Here is a 17,881-nt window from a genome sequence, read left to right on the forward strand (position 1 = left end):
TTTTATTCTCTCTACTCCCGAGATGTATCCGTCGTTTCAGCGATGTAACGTCAACACATGTTTACTCCGCCGCCGCCGCCGCAGCCGACAAACACACACCTATATTTATTAGTACAATTTAATATTAAACACTACGCACCTCGTCGTGTATACGTATTATGATATGCACATCATCCGACGCGAAACGAGACTGAAAATATTATTATAACACCGACGGACGTGACGACCACAGCGTGTACACCGCGCATAATATTATACATTATTACAATATCGGTTTTTTCGCTCGGCCAACACCGCGACAGTTAGCGAGAACACATTATAGTATACCCGCGATATCTGTACATCCGTCTGTATGATATTATTATTATTATTGTTATATAATATAAAGTGTGTTTGCGGTGCGTGTGAATAATTTAATTTCCCCCTATTCCTCTCGTCATAATTTCTCGCGGGCCCAACTATACCTACGTACAGGTAGTTTCATGTTTTGCACTTAGTAACGACGGCGGTGATGGTCGTGTGGATGTATATTTTTCTCGTGTCAAACATTATACATAAATACATTATATTATAATTTTCCGTATGCTCCGGTCACGCGCACTCCGCAATACCTACACCGTAAAGGAAGCACCTATATTATAATATATACATTCTATACATATATTATATATTATATATAAATCTATATAATATCATTCGTGTCTAATTTTATATATATTTTTTTTTTATGTATAATAATATTATAATATACGCGTTTTGCGTTAAAACGCAAATGAAAATTGCCGTATTCGTCGTATTACATACCGCGCGTATACCGTTAGGCCAGTCATAATATATCATATCTGTTTTGTAATTAAAACGAAACCGTCGCTTTATGATTCATGTATGTAGCATAATATTGTATACATTATGTATGTTTGATTATATGCGTATGTGTATGAGGTGCCTATATACCTACCCACCTGTGTACAATGTGTACGTATCCTTCATATATCTCATACCTACGAGTATATAATATTATGTATTCGCCTAATCGTGTGATATTGAAAACATAAACTACTGCGAACGACCTACGGAGTACCTATGCCTATTCCGTCCTGCGGTATATACGAGTATACGCTGCAGAGTCCATTGTAAAATACATAATATACCTATACAAAGTATCCGTACATATAATCATTTCAATCATAATGTTTTCGATCAATCGCGTAAAGTATAAACGCAAATACATATAAATATAGTACACACTTGAACTGTAATAATTGGTATAGTATCTATATATGTATATATTATATAGATCGCGATCGTAATTTAACTTTTTACCAAACATTATTATAATTTATAGGTCACCTAAAATATGAATACTAGACCACCCACTTTGCATATATATATATTATGAGACTATATTACATAAATATTGTTGTGTTACGGTTAATTGGGTAAATGCCAAATAAAGTCTATACGTCATCTACTTTAAAAAACAAATTTATTATATTTTTTTTACGCTGCGCACAATATTTGGGTCGAAAATTAAATGTATATTAGATCAGTTAAATTATTCAAACGAAAAAATTGCAATAAATGTCACGAGTTAATCATAAATTATCATATTTCATTTTTGATCCAGATATTAAATATTCGGTGCATATTTTAAACACTCTGGACTAAATTTATTGAAATTAAGATTACGAAAAAATATTTATTTGTGATTTGAATGTTATGTGTATTATGTAAGTAAAAGTCAGGGACTTCGAGTTATTTTATTAAATTTAATTAAATATGTAGTAAAATGTCGAAAAAATATGTAAATGGCATTAGAGATTTGTCGTACACGTGTAACGGGAAATAGATCCCGACCGTGATATCATTTATTTTATGGTTTAGGAATAAACGCCCATCTACGTAGATACATAAACTAACCTACATTTTAATGAAATTTTATGAAGCGTTATATTCTTTAATTTCTGATCCTTGTCTCTGATGACTGCAAGGGCGGAAGAATATCATAATCGTGCACCAAATGCAACCTCTTGTACCGCACTGCAAGTCAATTAATCAACTGGCTTCAAGAAATAAATTCAATTATTTCTCTCTATTTGTTGTGCGTATAAACACTAGTGGCCGACAACAAACATCAGACCAAACATAACACAATAGAATGATGTGGCGTATACGAAAATATTTACTACTATTAACCATCCCATGACCCGAGGGCTGCCGAACAAACTTGGGCTTCTGTTTGATTAATTTTTTTTTTTTTTTTTAATCTTTTATACACTTACTATACATCTTTGAATGACTATTTCGTTTATATGCGTATGGCATAAATTAGAAGATTATTTTTCTTTTGCTTCAATGTATTCACTGTGCTACTCTGTTACTACGTGTCACTATGTTTCGATACAAAAAAAAAAAATAAACTGACGAACAAAATAGTTTTTAAACACCTTTATATATTATGATCAATAATTCAGATTTACCTAATCTGAATGCCTTAAGGTTTTCTAATATTATTTATTCTATTTTACAGGAAGTTCTATCAATATTGTTTCAATTATTCGACAAAGATAACGAAAAAGTACTCGTACAGGAACAATGGATACAATCGTTAAAGGAGAGATTACTGTGAGTATGTTTTACTTCGGAATGTTAGATAGAATACAGGTACTTCATTAGCAATGAAAACGTTTTTTTTTTTTTTTATTTAAATGTATAACAATAAATTCACTACAAATTCATTAAATTTTTATCTAAACAGGTGAGATTATTATTTGTTTTCTTTTACGAGTTTTCTCAGTGGGGTCCAGTATTTATTGTATGTGATTCAAATTAAATAAATACATTTTTATATCCGTATAAATTTGTTAATCTTATTATAGGGACATATTTTTATACTTCATGAGATTATTTGCAAGTGCCTATATTATATTACGTATAATAATTAATAAGTGATATACTTAAAATAAAACAAAAAATAAATTAGAGTTAATTTACTAGCTGCAGTAATAACTTGCTAAATACCTTGTACATAGGATATGGCAAACAGTTTTATGTTTTATTTTTATTTTTTTCTGTCGTGTTTTCTAATAATATGTCAAATCTAATTAAAATATTTATGCATAAAGGATAAAATTAACCGGTTGTAATGAAAATATATATAAGATCAAAAGCGACGTTATCTCGTATCCATATAAAGATTATAAAGTATAAACATGTACTTAAAACGAGGATTAAAAAAATAAACGGACATTAAACACGGGTGGTAATTGCGTATTTTGTGTAGACAACATATTTATATCAATTTTTACTGTTAAAATTTATCTTATTTACAAAATGCTTTTAAAATATATTTATTAGGTACTCAAGTGAAACTGCACAGTTTGTAGATAACTATCGATTTAATAAAAATTGCAGTGAAGCACTATTCAGAATTAACGCAAAAAATTAAGATCAACTATTTTATTACATAACCTTATAAATTGCATTTCAGTCGTCTTGAGATGCTCGCACAATTTGTACTAGAAATATTTCTAAACTGATAATAATATTTAATTGCATGTATATTATATTATGTAACTAAAACTCTAACTAACAATTTTAATATGTCTGTACATTGTGAACATGTAATATTTAGTTTGTAACTAGAACAAAAATTTCCAATTTTTTTTTTTTTTTAGAATACGTACCTTCATAAAAATAAACTTTAATTCTCATGAAAGTATTTTTTTTTTATACGACGTATCATCAATTGAGATTTCAAATGTTAATAAAGTTTTTTTGGAATAACATTTTAACATTTAGCAAATTAAAATAATAAGTTCAATATTTAAGTATCAATAGTTTTAAATATGTTGTTAAACAAATTAAGATTAGGTTTAGAACAGAAAATAAATACAATACCTACTATAAATACGTTTTTAGAACCAATAAACTATTAACATATTAATCATAAATCTATCATAAATACAAAAAAATATAAATTATAAGTTTCTGAGAAAAAAATATATTTTAAATAAATCATTTTCTTATGCGTAAAACATTTAAATTTATTATGTGCTGGTATCCATTTAAGGAAGCATATATAATTTTTATATTGTATTTTAAAAATGTGTTAAATAATGACATAAAACAAATTATGTTTATTGTACGTTATAAGCAGGATAATATACTTGGTACATAAATAATTGTACAACGAACCGCAGATGGTTTGTTACTTGTAAGCTCCGTGCCATTAATATATGGTGCATATTATCATTGCTCTAATCACGCATAAGTAGCCATCTCATAAGTCGTAATGTACTGAAGGAAATGTAAATTTTAAATCCAATTAAAGTAATTAGGAATGTATATCGTTTAAGACCTGCATGTGTATCTTGCAATTATACGGAATCCGCAGTTAATTAAAACAGATGTAACTGAGGCTGATGGAGTTGCGTGGTCGTAGATATTTCTTTTTTGCGTTTTATTGGTAATTTTTTTTTAATTTCTTTCACTATTCAGTTTACACTGTACACACTAGGCTCGCTGCCAGTTTCTGTACAAATAAATGTATTTTGTACGTAGATCAGACAACACGAGTCAACTATATTTGCATAGTAATTAATTGTCAGAGCAAAGGAAAACAATATTATTGTCTGAATAATAGCCGGCGTAAAAACATCTAAGTATTTAATTAGAATCAACAGATGATAGAAAAAGAATATTTACAAAATTATTTCTGAATTTTTAACTGTCAACGCTAATGGATTAATTTTACTAAGAATTTATAATTATATAAAAAGTTATTGACACTTGTATAAATATTTTACTTATAGTATAACTATTTAAAAATTATATGTTATAACTTTGTAAAATTAAAACGAGGTTTATGACTGTTATTGTGTATAGAGCGATTGCCCGCATTTATCAAAAATATTTAGTCTTAAAAAGTTTAAATTTGCAGAACTTTCTACAACATTTAATTTTCCTATATCAACTCAAAAATGCTTAGTTTTCTCTTTAAATGTAAACGAGGAAATCGTCATTAGACGAATATCGAACTATTTGTAAGAAAAAAAATTAATTAGGTATCTAGGAACTTTCTATTATCTTTATCAATTTCTAGTGAAAATAAATTGATTACAATAATACGATCATATCGAATCAAATGTACTTATTTTAGGAAAGCTGCATGTAAGCGAACCGTTGTTAACATGCTTTACAACTAATCATACTAATCAAACTGCTTTGATTTGTGTCCAAGACTAAGACTACTGTGCGATGTTTCCCACGGCATTTATCATGTGTACCACAAGCTGTTTTCAAGATCAAATTCTCCGATAATCATGTCGCGAACCATTGCTTAGCAGGTGGTTTTATTATTTTTTTTTTTTCATTGCATAGTACATATTTTTTTTTATAATGTAACAGTTATAAAATAATTGTATAATATGTTTGTCTTAACAAAACCAAATAAATATTATTTAAAGTAATTAACGTTGACCAAGTAAGATATACATTTATCGGATGTATGTATAGCAGCAATTATAATACATTAACTAGAAACTTTTCAATGTATTGTACTATTTAGAATTAATTTAAAAAGTACTTAAATTCGCCATATGAATGTAGGTTTTTAATTTTATAAAATAAAAATTAAGATACAGTGCATGATCCACCTATATTATTATTAATTTCCACCAACAATAATAATTAATATTATACACTATTTTAAATTTAATGTAAAATTTACTAAAAAATGAAGAAGTATATAAGCTAAATCTATTACATTTTTTGTCTCTATCAAATACCGAAATTAAAAATACATTTCCCAGGGTTATTTTCAATAATAACACACATTACAGGTACTAACACATAATTATGTATGTATGAGTTTGCATGAACGTGATTTAAAAACAAAAATGTATTATATCTTTATATCTATGTATATATTTATATTGTATATTGTATATAACCTATTTAATTCCATCTTAACAATGAAATATAATTTTGTATGTGATTAAGAAATAATAAAAATCGTTTCGGATGAAAAATTAATACTGCCTATATTTTGTGGTTTCCGGCATTAAAGTCTCCATTACTAATGCCTAATAGTGATTTAAAAGTTTTATTTTATTATATATATATATATATATTTTAATAGTATTATCTTTTACGATAGCACCTATTGTGCCGAACCGACGACTTAAAAAAGTTTCTAAATTACGTGTGAACAATAATAAAATATGATATAGGTATTTCCGAGACTGCAGCACAACATACACATACACGCGAACTAGCGGTGATCGGTTAGACAAATGTAGGTGCACGTGTAATTCTCAAACCATATTATAATTTTTTATTATATATATGTTTATCTTTTAATTATTATTCGCCCTAATTAGTCGTTATCACGATGGTTTCCAATACGACTGGCTGTGGCGACGTGGGTCGAACCGGTTGGCGGTTTATATTGATCACTGTCCAGCGGTTTCCGCAATGTGCCCATTAATCTGCAGTTGATATATTCAGTAGCCGGGCTCCGGCAAAAGGTGCGTGGAGTAGAAAGCGAAAAAAAAATAACACTCATATTATATAGGATTTGATTTTACGAATTTATCCGAAGCGCGAGAACTTGTTGTAACCATTAATAAAAATCTTATAAATCATCTCCTACGGTCCCAACAGCAGTGTATAAATATAATATATACACATAGGTATAACACTGCAGTACAGTGAGTCAGCGAATTCGATACGCAAAAAAAGCAATAATAATAACTGTACGATAATACTTCGTAATACTTAACATTTTAAAAGTCTGTTAATTTTTATAACACGGTGTCCGCCTATAAGTTATGTACCTCAAAACAGCAACGGCGATAAAGATAATTAATACAAACCGTTTCCATTTTTTGAACGTTATGCCATTGATTATAAATTTATAAATACTAGTATTTATTAGTATTTATAATCAATGGTTTTACGGATTAAATTTTAAGAAATGCGTAGAAAATAATATTATGCGTATCGTGCATTAGTTTGTCTATAATATACATATATTATATTATTGCTAGTCTAAAATGATTACCTACTAATTGACACAGATTTGTATCGAGAAATACCGTATAAACACCTAAATCTTACCGGTTTGTTTTATCCTCGAGATTATTTTAATAATATGCCTATATTTTTAAATGGCGTACCGGACAACACTATATTCTCATCGGCCGTGCCCCGTATTATTAACACGAGAGTCCGTAAACAACAATAATAATATGACACCTCAGACTTACGGCACACGGTGCTCATGTCAGAACAGGTTTCTTTTGTTTTAGAATTAAGGATAAAAAGAAAATAATAATAAAAAAAAATACGAGAGCACGCCTTATCCCGCTTCAGATCTGGTCAGGTCGGAAACTCGCGGCGTCTAACGCCCGGGCCCGTGTGTGTAGTGTGCACATGAAGTATAACTTCCACCGGTTGTGTGGCAATCGGCTTTAGATATAATACGCAGCGCTGCAGCAGTCACGCCGGTGCTCCTTATTGAGAAACCTCTGGTCCTCCGGTGCAGCGTTTCCCATAAATACACATTGTCGCGTTCATAAATACGACTATTATGTCGATTTTGAGGAATATATTACTCAACTTGATTGTAATCAAGTTCGACATCTCTACAAAAAACGATAGAAATCATAATAAATAAAAAAAAAAAAACGTGTGCCGTTTAATTAGCATTATTTTTTTTTTTATATATTGTATAATTTTAATGGCTCGTTTTATTTTACAACACACATACCCATAATAAAAATAATATATTATAATTCAAGATTTAGTTTCACGATGATTTGGCGACGGATAACTAAAATTTATCGGGTGTAAATTGACTATTTTCTGTACTCGTAAAAAATTAAAATACGAGTATACTATAACCTCCAGTATAATGATTATGATTGTAATTATTGTAGGCGGAGTACAAAATGAATAGATGCGCATTCTACCCATGAAAAATTAAAAAAAAAAAAGTATTATAACCAAACTGATTTTTGGCCACCGATAAAACTATACGATTTCCGATTTTAAATGTATTATATTTGTTATCGTCTAGTTTAAATTTCCTTCAGTTAGTACATTTTTTAGGGAATACAGTACGACATTTTATTCATATAATATATATTGAAATAATACAAAAGTATACTTATATACTCTTACTTTGCTTCCTGGGTCATAAATACGTTTTTAATTTAGAGTATTTTATAATGTACAATTCTGAAAAATCTTAGATCAGTAAGTATCTGCTACAATAAAAAAAACCCATAATAAAACTAAGACGTGTTTAAATTATATAATTCCTACTATGTATAATTCTTCCTAATAATGTAACTCTATATTATATGTATTATAAGACCAAAATTTTATCTAAATGTATGATATTTTCAACAGGGAAGAAAAACAAGGAGATTTAGCTGAACAGTTAGAAAGTGTGGCTTACGTGCTCTGTGGTGATCAACCTATAAGCTTACAAAAATTTTATCAGATATTTCAAGCGAAAGGCGTAAGTACAATGAAATTACATACTAAAATAAAGTAATTAATAAGGTTGACATAGTGTTTTTTTTATCTTTAAATTACCATGTCACAACACAAGTTACCAACAAGTTAATGAGTGTACGTCATTTAAAAAAAAAAAAATCATAGTATTTATTTTTGCGAATAAAAATCCATTTATAATTCATAATAAAAAATCGCTAGTCTTATAAAGTCATAATATTAAAAAGAAAACACAAAATTGAAATATCAAACATATATTATATAAATAGGCTTAAATGAAAATCATTAATCATTAAGAATTTTAGTTAATAAGTTTTATACTATTCCATTTAAATTCCTATACATAGATATTATATATTTTAAAAACAATTTTTATCTTAAAATATGCATAAAACATTGTATCTAATAATTATATAGGTACTAGGTAGGTACTACGCATGTTATTATATTATATTGTATTGTTATTTGATGTATATCGTTGCGATCAACGAGCTTTCACCGAATCTCTGGTTACATCAATTTATTAAATATTAATATATTATAAAAACAGCTGTCCCTTACATTAACCGTCACTTATTTAATATTAAATTATAATATAGCATATTAAGCTAAGTATAAGACTGTTTAGCAAATAATAATAAAAAAAAAATTGCATAATAATTTTATTAAAAAAAAATCTTACGCTCCGGCTAATAATGAAATTAATTAATTCAATGTTTTTATAGGTTAAATATGAATGAATACTTTTACTTCATATTATTATTGATTAATACACAATATCCAATAACGTTTAGGTCGTAACTTTAGAGAGAGGAGTGTTGGGAGCTTGTAGCATATAAGTACGCACCCTTCCAAGAACTAAAAAAATTATATATTCAACAGTATTATACAATATAAACGTTCCAACATAGTATATCACTCATAGGTAGCTTGTTATCCATAATATACAACGTAGCACTGCATAATATTATAATATGTTGTGAAATACAACACGCGTATTCAGATAAAAACCTTCCTACTGACAAAAAAATATCCACGAATATAAATCTATATCTATCGTACCCCGTGTATGTATTTTCCGAATTCAGTATATACAATTGTTGAAAATCGGTGTGGTCTCGACGAGGGAAAAGAAACGAGTTGATATATATTATTATTATTATTATTATTATATCTAAATCTGTCGTACACAATAATATTTCTTAAACGCACATAAATCTTAAACTTCAATTATTTAATAATGTGCATATATTATACGCTTATGTACCTACATAATGATATTATTAAAAAGTAAAAGTGTTTTTTTGTTTTTGTATTTTTATATTAATATTGTTATGATTGATATTGATAGGTTATTTACATATACGTATATAATATATACTTAACAATATTATATCAGCGTACCGTGTACAACACTGTATGCGTAATATGTATATGTATTATATTATATTATGTTCATAAGATATTGTTCGATAAGAAAATTGATAGTGACCGTGACTGCAGACACATGCCAATATATAATTGTCGTGTGTCAGAACGGCGGTGTCGAGCACGAAAAACGACATTGTCGTACACGATCGTATCGTAGTTGTCCGGTGCTATACGGCCGATGGGTTTTTTTTTTTATTTTTTATTATTCTCGTTATTAGGGCCCACCCATTCTGCAGGACATGTTCGGTCTTACAAATAAGTTATACGCGTACAACTACTGCAGTGCGGGGCGTGCAACCATACGTAGTGCGACCATACCATACGTACGTATGCGGCGCGTGTTCAATCATGAATATTATTATTATGAGTAATTAAAAATTAAAATAAAAAAACAATTGGGTCAAATAATATGTGTTTTGTGGTGTTACGTCATAGTTTAAACGAGTTAACTAAAAAAAAAAAATATATACATAAACAAAATAATCGTATTATGAATTTTACGATACGATCATAATAAATTTTAAATACCTACCCATTAAGATCGTAAGCGAGAGTGCCCATATTATATGTATAATACCAGTTCGAATCGATCAGACTAAATCATTAATCGTTCGTGTTTCTTAGTTGTAATAATAATATTGTCATAAATATACTTAACGGTATAAAACGCCAAACACGAAGTTCGGAATCCAAGTCGTTTTTATTTACGTATATGAACGTATATCAATATTCTGGAGGCGAAATGATTATTTTTAATCTCGTAGATTTTTTTTAATCATATTTCGTGTTAAGTGCAAATTACTTTTTTTTTTTTATTAACTGGCGTTTTGCCATAATTTATTATAGGTACCCACTTAATTTATTTTCTTTACAAAATACAAATACATAGTTACTGCACCAAACGCGGTTATTTAATTATAACTTGTTAGTTATTTAAATATTAAACTATCAAACAACCCTCGTTATAAGATACGGGTACATTTTATTTATTCAAAAATTATGTATTAAGTATATCAGGTCCAAAATGTTTATATTTTATAGATATACAATAACTAAAATTGCTTACACATTTTTAATTTAAATAAATCATCGTTTTATGTAAATCACTGGCCTACAAATCATAAAGTATTCTTATTGCTATAATTAATTTGTATTTAGTATAATAATTATCTCCTCTCCTTCCTCATTTCAACCTCGCACACCAACTTTTATCGATAAAATATAAAAACTGTATAAACAAATTACCTAGTATTATATTTTTATGTTTGCTATATAACTTACAAGATTAAGTCACAATATGGATAATATTAAATATAAAATTGTACATAAGTGCACTTAATATTTTTCCCTGATCGTTACTTATTATCCAATAAAAACTATGTATAAGAAATATAATCGGTCAATTTGAACTCGTATATCATAATATGTGTAACATTACGACCGCATTAAAAACCATGTCTGCCCCTTTACAACAAATTATTCAAATTGTGACGTTATAAAAAAAAAATATATATGATTCATTTTGTACATAAAAATAGAGTAATAATAATAAATTATAGTTTTGGTGAAATTAAATCCCAATACAACCAGAATAATAGCAATTTATTTCGTCTTGAATTTTATTGCTATAATAATAATATTAAATGTTTTATATTCGCTTTTAATAAATCGTTCTGCGCTTTGGGTGTAGCAGAATTTTTGTGCAACGGTCGCATTGTTCTGAGCACAGTCTGTTGATAAGGTACAGTCGTGTAAGTACGGGCAGGTTTACTATATAATAACTATTATTATTATTATTATTATTATTATTATTGCAGCACGCGTGAAAACGCTTGTGCGCTTTTGAGAAACTGCGTCGCGTGCTGCTCGCGCCCGGCTCTGAAATTTATTGCAACGATCGACCGGCAAAGATAAAGACGTAACTACCACGAGTTAAGATTTTTTTATATGATACATAACATATATATAGGTAGATAAACATATATGTGTGAGTAGAGTATAATATATGTTCACCGCGACAATCCAACGAGTTTGATTATTTATGATCTTTATAGACGAGCGCGTTTACCTATGCCATGCCGCTTGTAAACGCGAATCAAATGAAAATAATGGATTACAGAACGAGACCCAATTTAATATACATATATAGGTAGTATTTATTGTAGAAAGGCGTTTTACTTCAGGGCTTAATGAGACAAAATTGGAGAAACAAAACACCAAAGTAATTTTATATTATATTCAACGGATAAAGCTTATACTACCTTATATAGCTAATTTATAGAAATATAATAATAATAATGTGATGTAGGTTTAGTAGTATATTTACCTATACAGAATTAAAGTCAACATATTTTGTAAAAATTATTAGTTATAGACAATTATAGTCATTCATTGATTAATGCTATCGTTAAGACTATATGGAACAGTGAATAATAAAAAAGAAATGTAAAATTATATTTAAAAAAAAAAAAAAAAAAAACAAAGATCAATAAATAAAATACACGTAACTACGCGTATTATAAATACATAGTAAGTGTAATTAATGATTATTAAATTATGCGTTGGTTATTCTCTCTTCAATACTTTATTTTCTAATTATTACTTTTGATACAAGCGTCTAATTATTTGTCTTTGTAATGATAAAATAATTGTACACATTAGTCATTGATGTAATCATAAAAAAAATAAATAGATAAATAACTGTTTTAAACAGATATTTTTATGTAATCAATAGCAACGGTATTGATTTTACTTTTATTATGAAATTAATTTATAAATGAGCATAATATAATACAACGTTTTATTAATTTAAGACATTGTTTTGACCATTATATTAACTTGTACTTACTAAACGACCCTCAAAATTCGAACTTGAAGCTATTTTTATGTTTTTTACTTTGTAATAGGGGACAATTATGTAATATCATAAGTCTAACGAATCACATTATAATGTAAATAAGTGTGTTTCATCATTCATATAACCTACAAAAGCAATTATTTTCAGATTTTTGTTTGCACCCATTCACGTTAAACACTTGATTTCTTACCTAACTACTATTTGAGAGCTGCAGGCAATATTTCTTGACCAATTAAAAATATGCCCAGCAGATTATATTAAAAAGGAAAGGCAAAATTTGTACAGTAATTGTTTAAAATTTATTCATGAAATTAGTTTATTTTCTATTTGTTGCTTAGTATTGAATTATTCTTGCCGTTTTGTTGTTTTGTTTATACGTAATTAATCATTTTTTTATAGAAAAATATACTGTTATTTTTTTTTTTAAAATACAATAAAGAATCACTTTTACTATATTTTATAAGATATAATCATAAATAAGATGTATAATATTTTTATATTTTTATCATTTTAAAATTAATACTATTAATTTATCCACGAAACTACTCAAAATTAGTTACAGGTTCTAAAAAAATATTTCACAGGCATCGACATACTATTAAATACATTTAATCTGTGCGTGTAAATATTTTATCAGTATTATAAAACAGTGTGCCTCCTCTATAGACTGTAACTTTTATATTGATATAATATTAAAAAAAAAAAAATATATTTTTAACATTTTTTTTATTATGTATTAAAGTAGAAAGTATTAATTTATATTACGTTGAATGTTGATTAATGACAATGTATTAATGTAAGAATGGAAGATGACGAGGGTGTGGTGTGCGCATTTTCGGTGCTATGTGCATAATCATAATTTCAATGATAAATACAGTAATGCTCAAGATAATTCCGAATGATAAAACAATGAATGCTATTTCAAGATCTCTGACAGAAAAAACTTTCGAAGTATCGTAATCTTTGGGATTGATTGGCTTGTATTTATTAAATATATACTTGGAAACGTCACTGTTCCACTTGAATACCAGTCCAGCCTGATCAATCCATGACAGCAAGATATTTATTCTTCTTTTATACGGTGAATTCCTAAAAAAATAGAACAAATGAACATTACTAACATTCGTAAAGTTTCAAGGCAAAAATGTCGTTCCGAGTGGGTATTTATCTTTATCATAACCTATGAACTACGTATGATATAAAGTACGATATCAGACACTCGTTCATCGTGTGTAGTACGCGAGTGTTGTTCCTATTGGCGATGAATAATACGTCTTTGAAATGCTCCAAATTGAAAACATTAACGCGCTCAAATCCAGCGAACTTGCCGTCGGAATTATGAATGTCTTCTTCTTTTTCCCACTTCTCGACTCGGTAGGCTAGAGATTTCAAGTTAGGGTCTCCGGTCAATATTTCCTTGAAACTGATGCTGGATGTTCGAATCGGCAAATTCGACTGTTTCAGATCGGTAAATGTATTGACATCCGGATAGTGCATCGGTGTGCTCAAGAACGTCACTAGTGATCCCTATAACATTCGTCAATGGTCTATTATAATCGCGTTACAGAACGTGGACATAAGTCATTGCACTTAAAATGGTCGATGAGACAACAAAAATATTTTTATTCGGACACATTGTAAATAGTTTAATATAATATACAATAATATTATTCGTGCTGCAAGTAAAATATGTCACCGCAATCTTAATGACAGTTACCTGGAATGCGTTCAAAATGACTAGTGTAAAAAACAGACAAAACGAAGTCAATATCCTGCGACAAGAGTAAGCGAAAATTAGATTGGTCGGCGCACCGATGAAAATTCTGTAGATTTCCAGTCCTAAATCGCATCCCGTGGGTCCTGGCCTGTGCGTGTCCAACGCCGCAGCCGCGAAATATATGACAGTAACAAGTACGCACGTGATTGCCGTCATCGTCCAAACTTCTCTCTGGAAACTCATCAATACGGTCATCATCGGCGGGATAACGCCGGCTTTGGGCGTGAGCAAACACACCTTGTCGCTCGTTATCTGTTGAATTGGTAAAAATCCATATTATGTATGAACATATTAAAATACATACCTACTATATGTTCCTATTATTATTAGAAAGTCACAACAATACGGGCCATACGATAATATTACAATATTATATATTATATTATAAGCTGTTACGAATATGGGCAATAGTGTTGTCAATGTGCACTCGAACTACACGCAATACCTACGTATTACCATCGATTATACATTATTGTTTATAAATATATGCAAAATAAATGATATTACATATTATTTCGTTCGTTATACTTGCGATATAAACATATATAAAATGCAAACTGCGTTTAATATAAAAAAAAAAAAAACAATTCGTTTCCCGAGAACTTGCATGGTAATTATTTTTACTATAAATCGTAGTTTCATAATAATATCGTGTCTGTATATTATGTATTTACAACATACAGTATACACGCTATAGAGTATTGTTATTATTAAATTCAACTGGTGGCAGTAAATTATAATATGTTTTTATTCACTGTACATGTCAATGTTTTCATATTATTTCAATGGAAAACTATTTAAAACATTACTATAATAGTAATAGCTATGTATACAGTGTTCGTACTAGTTATGTTTGAAAATCAAAAAAAAAAAAGATCAACTTGTTTTTAGACATTTTAGCCAGTCATAAATTATGATTTCTGTTTCACAGTGATTTCTACACGACGCCCTCAAGCATCGGCTGTAATAGTATATATAATGTATCCGCACAATAAATTATACACATACATATATAATATTCTTATTTCTTATATATAAAATCGTAAGCAACCTATCGACCTGTGAGATAATTATTATAATAAATAATTTAGTTTTTGAGAAAATACTCAATATTAATTAGGTATTTACATAAAGTATATAAAGTAATTCATCAAGTAGCTCACTACCTTTTTTTCTTCAATAATACTGATTATCAAAATCTGATTTTTCCGATTTTCAAAAATACTTTAAATTTATTATACACACTTTTGTTTTTTAATGAGATCCTCTCCCTATACTGTAATTTATTAAGTAAATAATGTTTCAAAAAATTATGGTAAATGAATATTAAAATTTTAAGGAATATTTTTTGAATTATTTAACTTCGTTTACAAATAAAGATAAATTACAACGGTTTCGGAGATATGACGGATATGATGATTTAAAAATGTCGGTAATTATTAAATACTCTTATCATCATTACGTCATAGAACACTCGTCTTTAAGTCTAATAATAATAATAAGCGTTGTAATTTACGTGTCTGGTAAGCTCGGCCAAGTAACAGTTGTAGTCTTTCAGAAAGTGTCCGTTGACCGAAACGTCGGCCCAGCCGCCGATCACCCCCGCAAAAGTGCCGTACGCCCGGCCGTCAGCCCACTTGTACCCGTAATAGATCTTACCGTTGGCTGACGGCTCGGAAACGTAAACCAGCGTCGCGTTCATTTTGGCGGCCAGTACCGTGGCGAACGTGCCGTCCTGGCCGACGTACGTGCCGTCCCTCGTCGCGATTACCGTCGGTATCCGATTGTTGACGATGAACCGCAGCGGGAATTGCCGCAGGTTTTCGATACGCGAATGCAGTATGCTCGGTATTCGTCTCAGTGACCGCGGCGGTAGATTCAAGAACCGGCCGTCGACAGCATTGTTGGCAAACGGATCTAGGATTTTGATCACGGTTCGCGTCACCACGATTACCCTAGGGGGTGATGTGTAGAAAAAAACTTCGTTATTCTCTTAGCAGTGGTCGTAATTATTTCGTTATAGGCCTATATGATAATAAATAAAGATCATAAATATTGCATTTTCGTATTCGAGTATACCTAAACTGTAGCGACAACGACGTTTGCACTTCCAGTATCGATATAATTTTTGTTGACAAAATATATAGGTAGAGTAAGCGAAGCAAAGATTTAAATTGCATAACCGACGAAAACTGGAACCTTTATTTAAATATTTCAGGAATCGATAATATATTTTGATAGTATAACAAACCAACTGCTATAGATGACGCAGTGTCAACTATAAAGGTTATTTCCCGTGTTAATGATTTTATATATTGTTTTGTTAGTCTTATTTTATTATCTATAATTTATGATTTGAAATTGTTTAAAACTGTTACAAACAATAAGAAATTATAAAAATCGACTGGGTTTATTTTAACGAAATATTATACATAGTCGTATGGTTTTCAATTTATTTTCCGAGAAAAGACATGGAAAATAAATAAATTTAATATTATAATATTAAAGTTGCTTTTTTTTGAAACTATTTTTTTTGTAAAATTGCCATTATACATTGTCCTTATTGGATAATTTCTTATTGAGTTATGATCAATCGCACGCTCGAAAATACTCTGACATCTGACAATCAATCAAAATCCCTATTATTTTCAAACTCAATCGATTTAAATGATAGCAATTTGTCATAGGTAACAAAAAACCAAAAACGATTTCTATGAAACGACAAAAACAATCCGTGTTTACGGACGTTAAAACATCACTGTCGACGAATTATTCTAAATTATTTTCATATAATATCCCACACTGCATGTTAAAAATATAATATATACTTTTATTTAACGTGTACATTGGTCGTACAACAGGTAAAATGCTAAAAATAAAAGAAAAAAAATAGCACGTAGACGTCCTACGTGTACGTTGCGGAACACATTACTCACGAACTGGTGCCATGCACACATATTAATATACCACGAGAACGTCTTACCACATCGTTAAGGAATTTAATTTATAGTGTATCGGCTGTAAAACGGCGTTCTGTCGCGTTTTCACCGGATGGGTAAGGAAGTATAATAATACCTACATACGTATATACCTAACCCGACTAGCTAACCTATCTACCTACCTATAGGTACCCATCGCGCAGCTCATTTACTCTTGCCGCACTTCCACATTATACGTGCGCGCGTGCATGCATTTGGTTTGTCGTTGCGCTGTGTATTATCTTATATAGTTGCGCCGGTTCCGAAACGACGATAATTTAATATTCCGGTTTTCTCTTTTACTATACATAA

At 29.3% G+C, this 17,881-nt stretch overlaps 2 protein-coding genes across 2 annotated transcripts in view; one reads left to right on the plus strand and one right to left on the minus strand.

Annotated features, from left to right (window-relative positions):
- LOC113553743 (NADPH oxidase 5) overlaps positions 1-17,881 on the plus strand; it is a 71,601-nt gene that overhangs the window by 40,065 nt on the left and 13,655 nt on the right. Inside the window, exons 3-4 of the mRNA XM_026957245.1 lie at positions 2,531-2,625; positions 8,419-8,530. Coding sequence (XP_026813046.1) covers positions 2,531-2,625; positions 8,419-8,530 — 207 coding nt within the window. The remainder of the gene's footprint in view (positions 1-2,530; positions 2,626-8,418; positions 8,531-17,881) is intronic.
- Positions 13,988-16,175, minus strand: LOC113553745. The gene is made up of 3 exons (XM_026957246.1): positions 16,108-16,175; positions 14,532-14,843; positions 13,988-14,341 (listed from the first exon to the last, which is right to left on the minus strand). Exons 2-3 carry the CDS (start codon positions 14,787-14,789, stop codon positions 13,988-13,990), a joined length of 612 nt encoding a protein of 203 aa, XP_026813047.1. The 5' UTR covers positions 14,790-14,843; positions 16,108-16,175.

The sequence above is a fragment of the Rhopalosiphum maidis genome, chromosome 2 (assembly GCF_003676215.2).
Source record: "Rhopalosiphum maidis isolate BTI-1 chromosome 2, ASM367621v3, whole genome shotgun sequence".
In the NCBI taxonomy this organism is placed as follows: Eukaryota; Metazoa; Arthropoda; class Insecta; order Hemiptera; family Aphididae; genus Rhopalosiphum; species Rhopalosiphum maidis.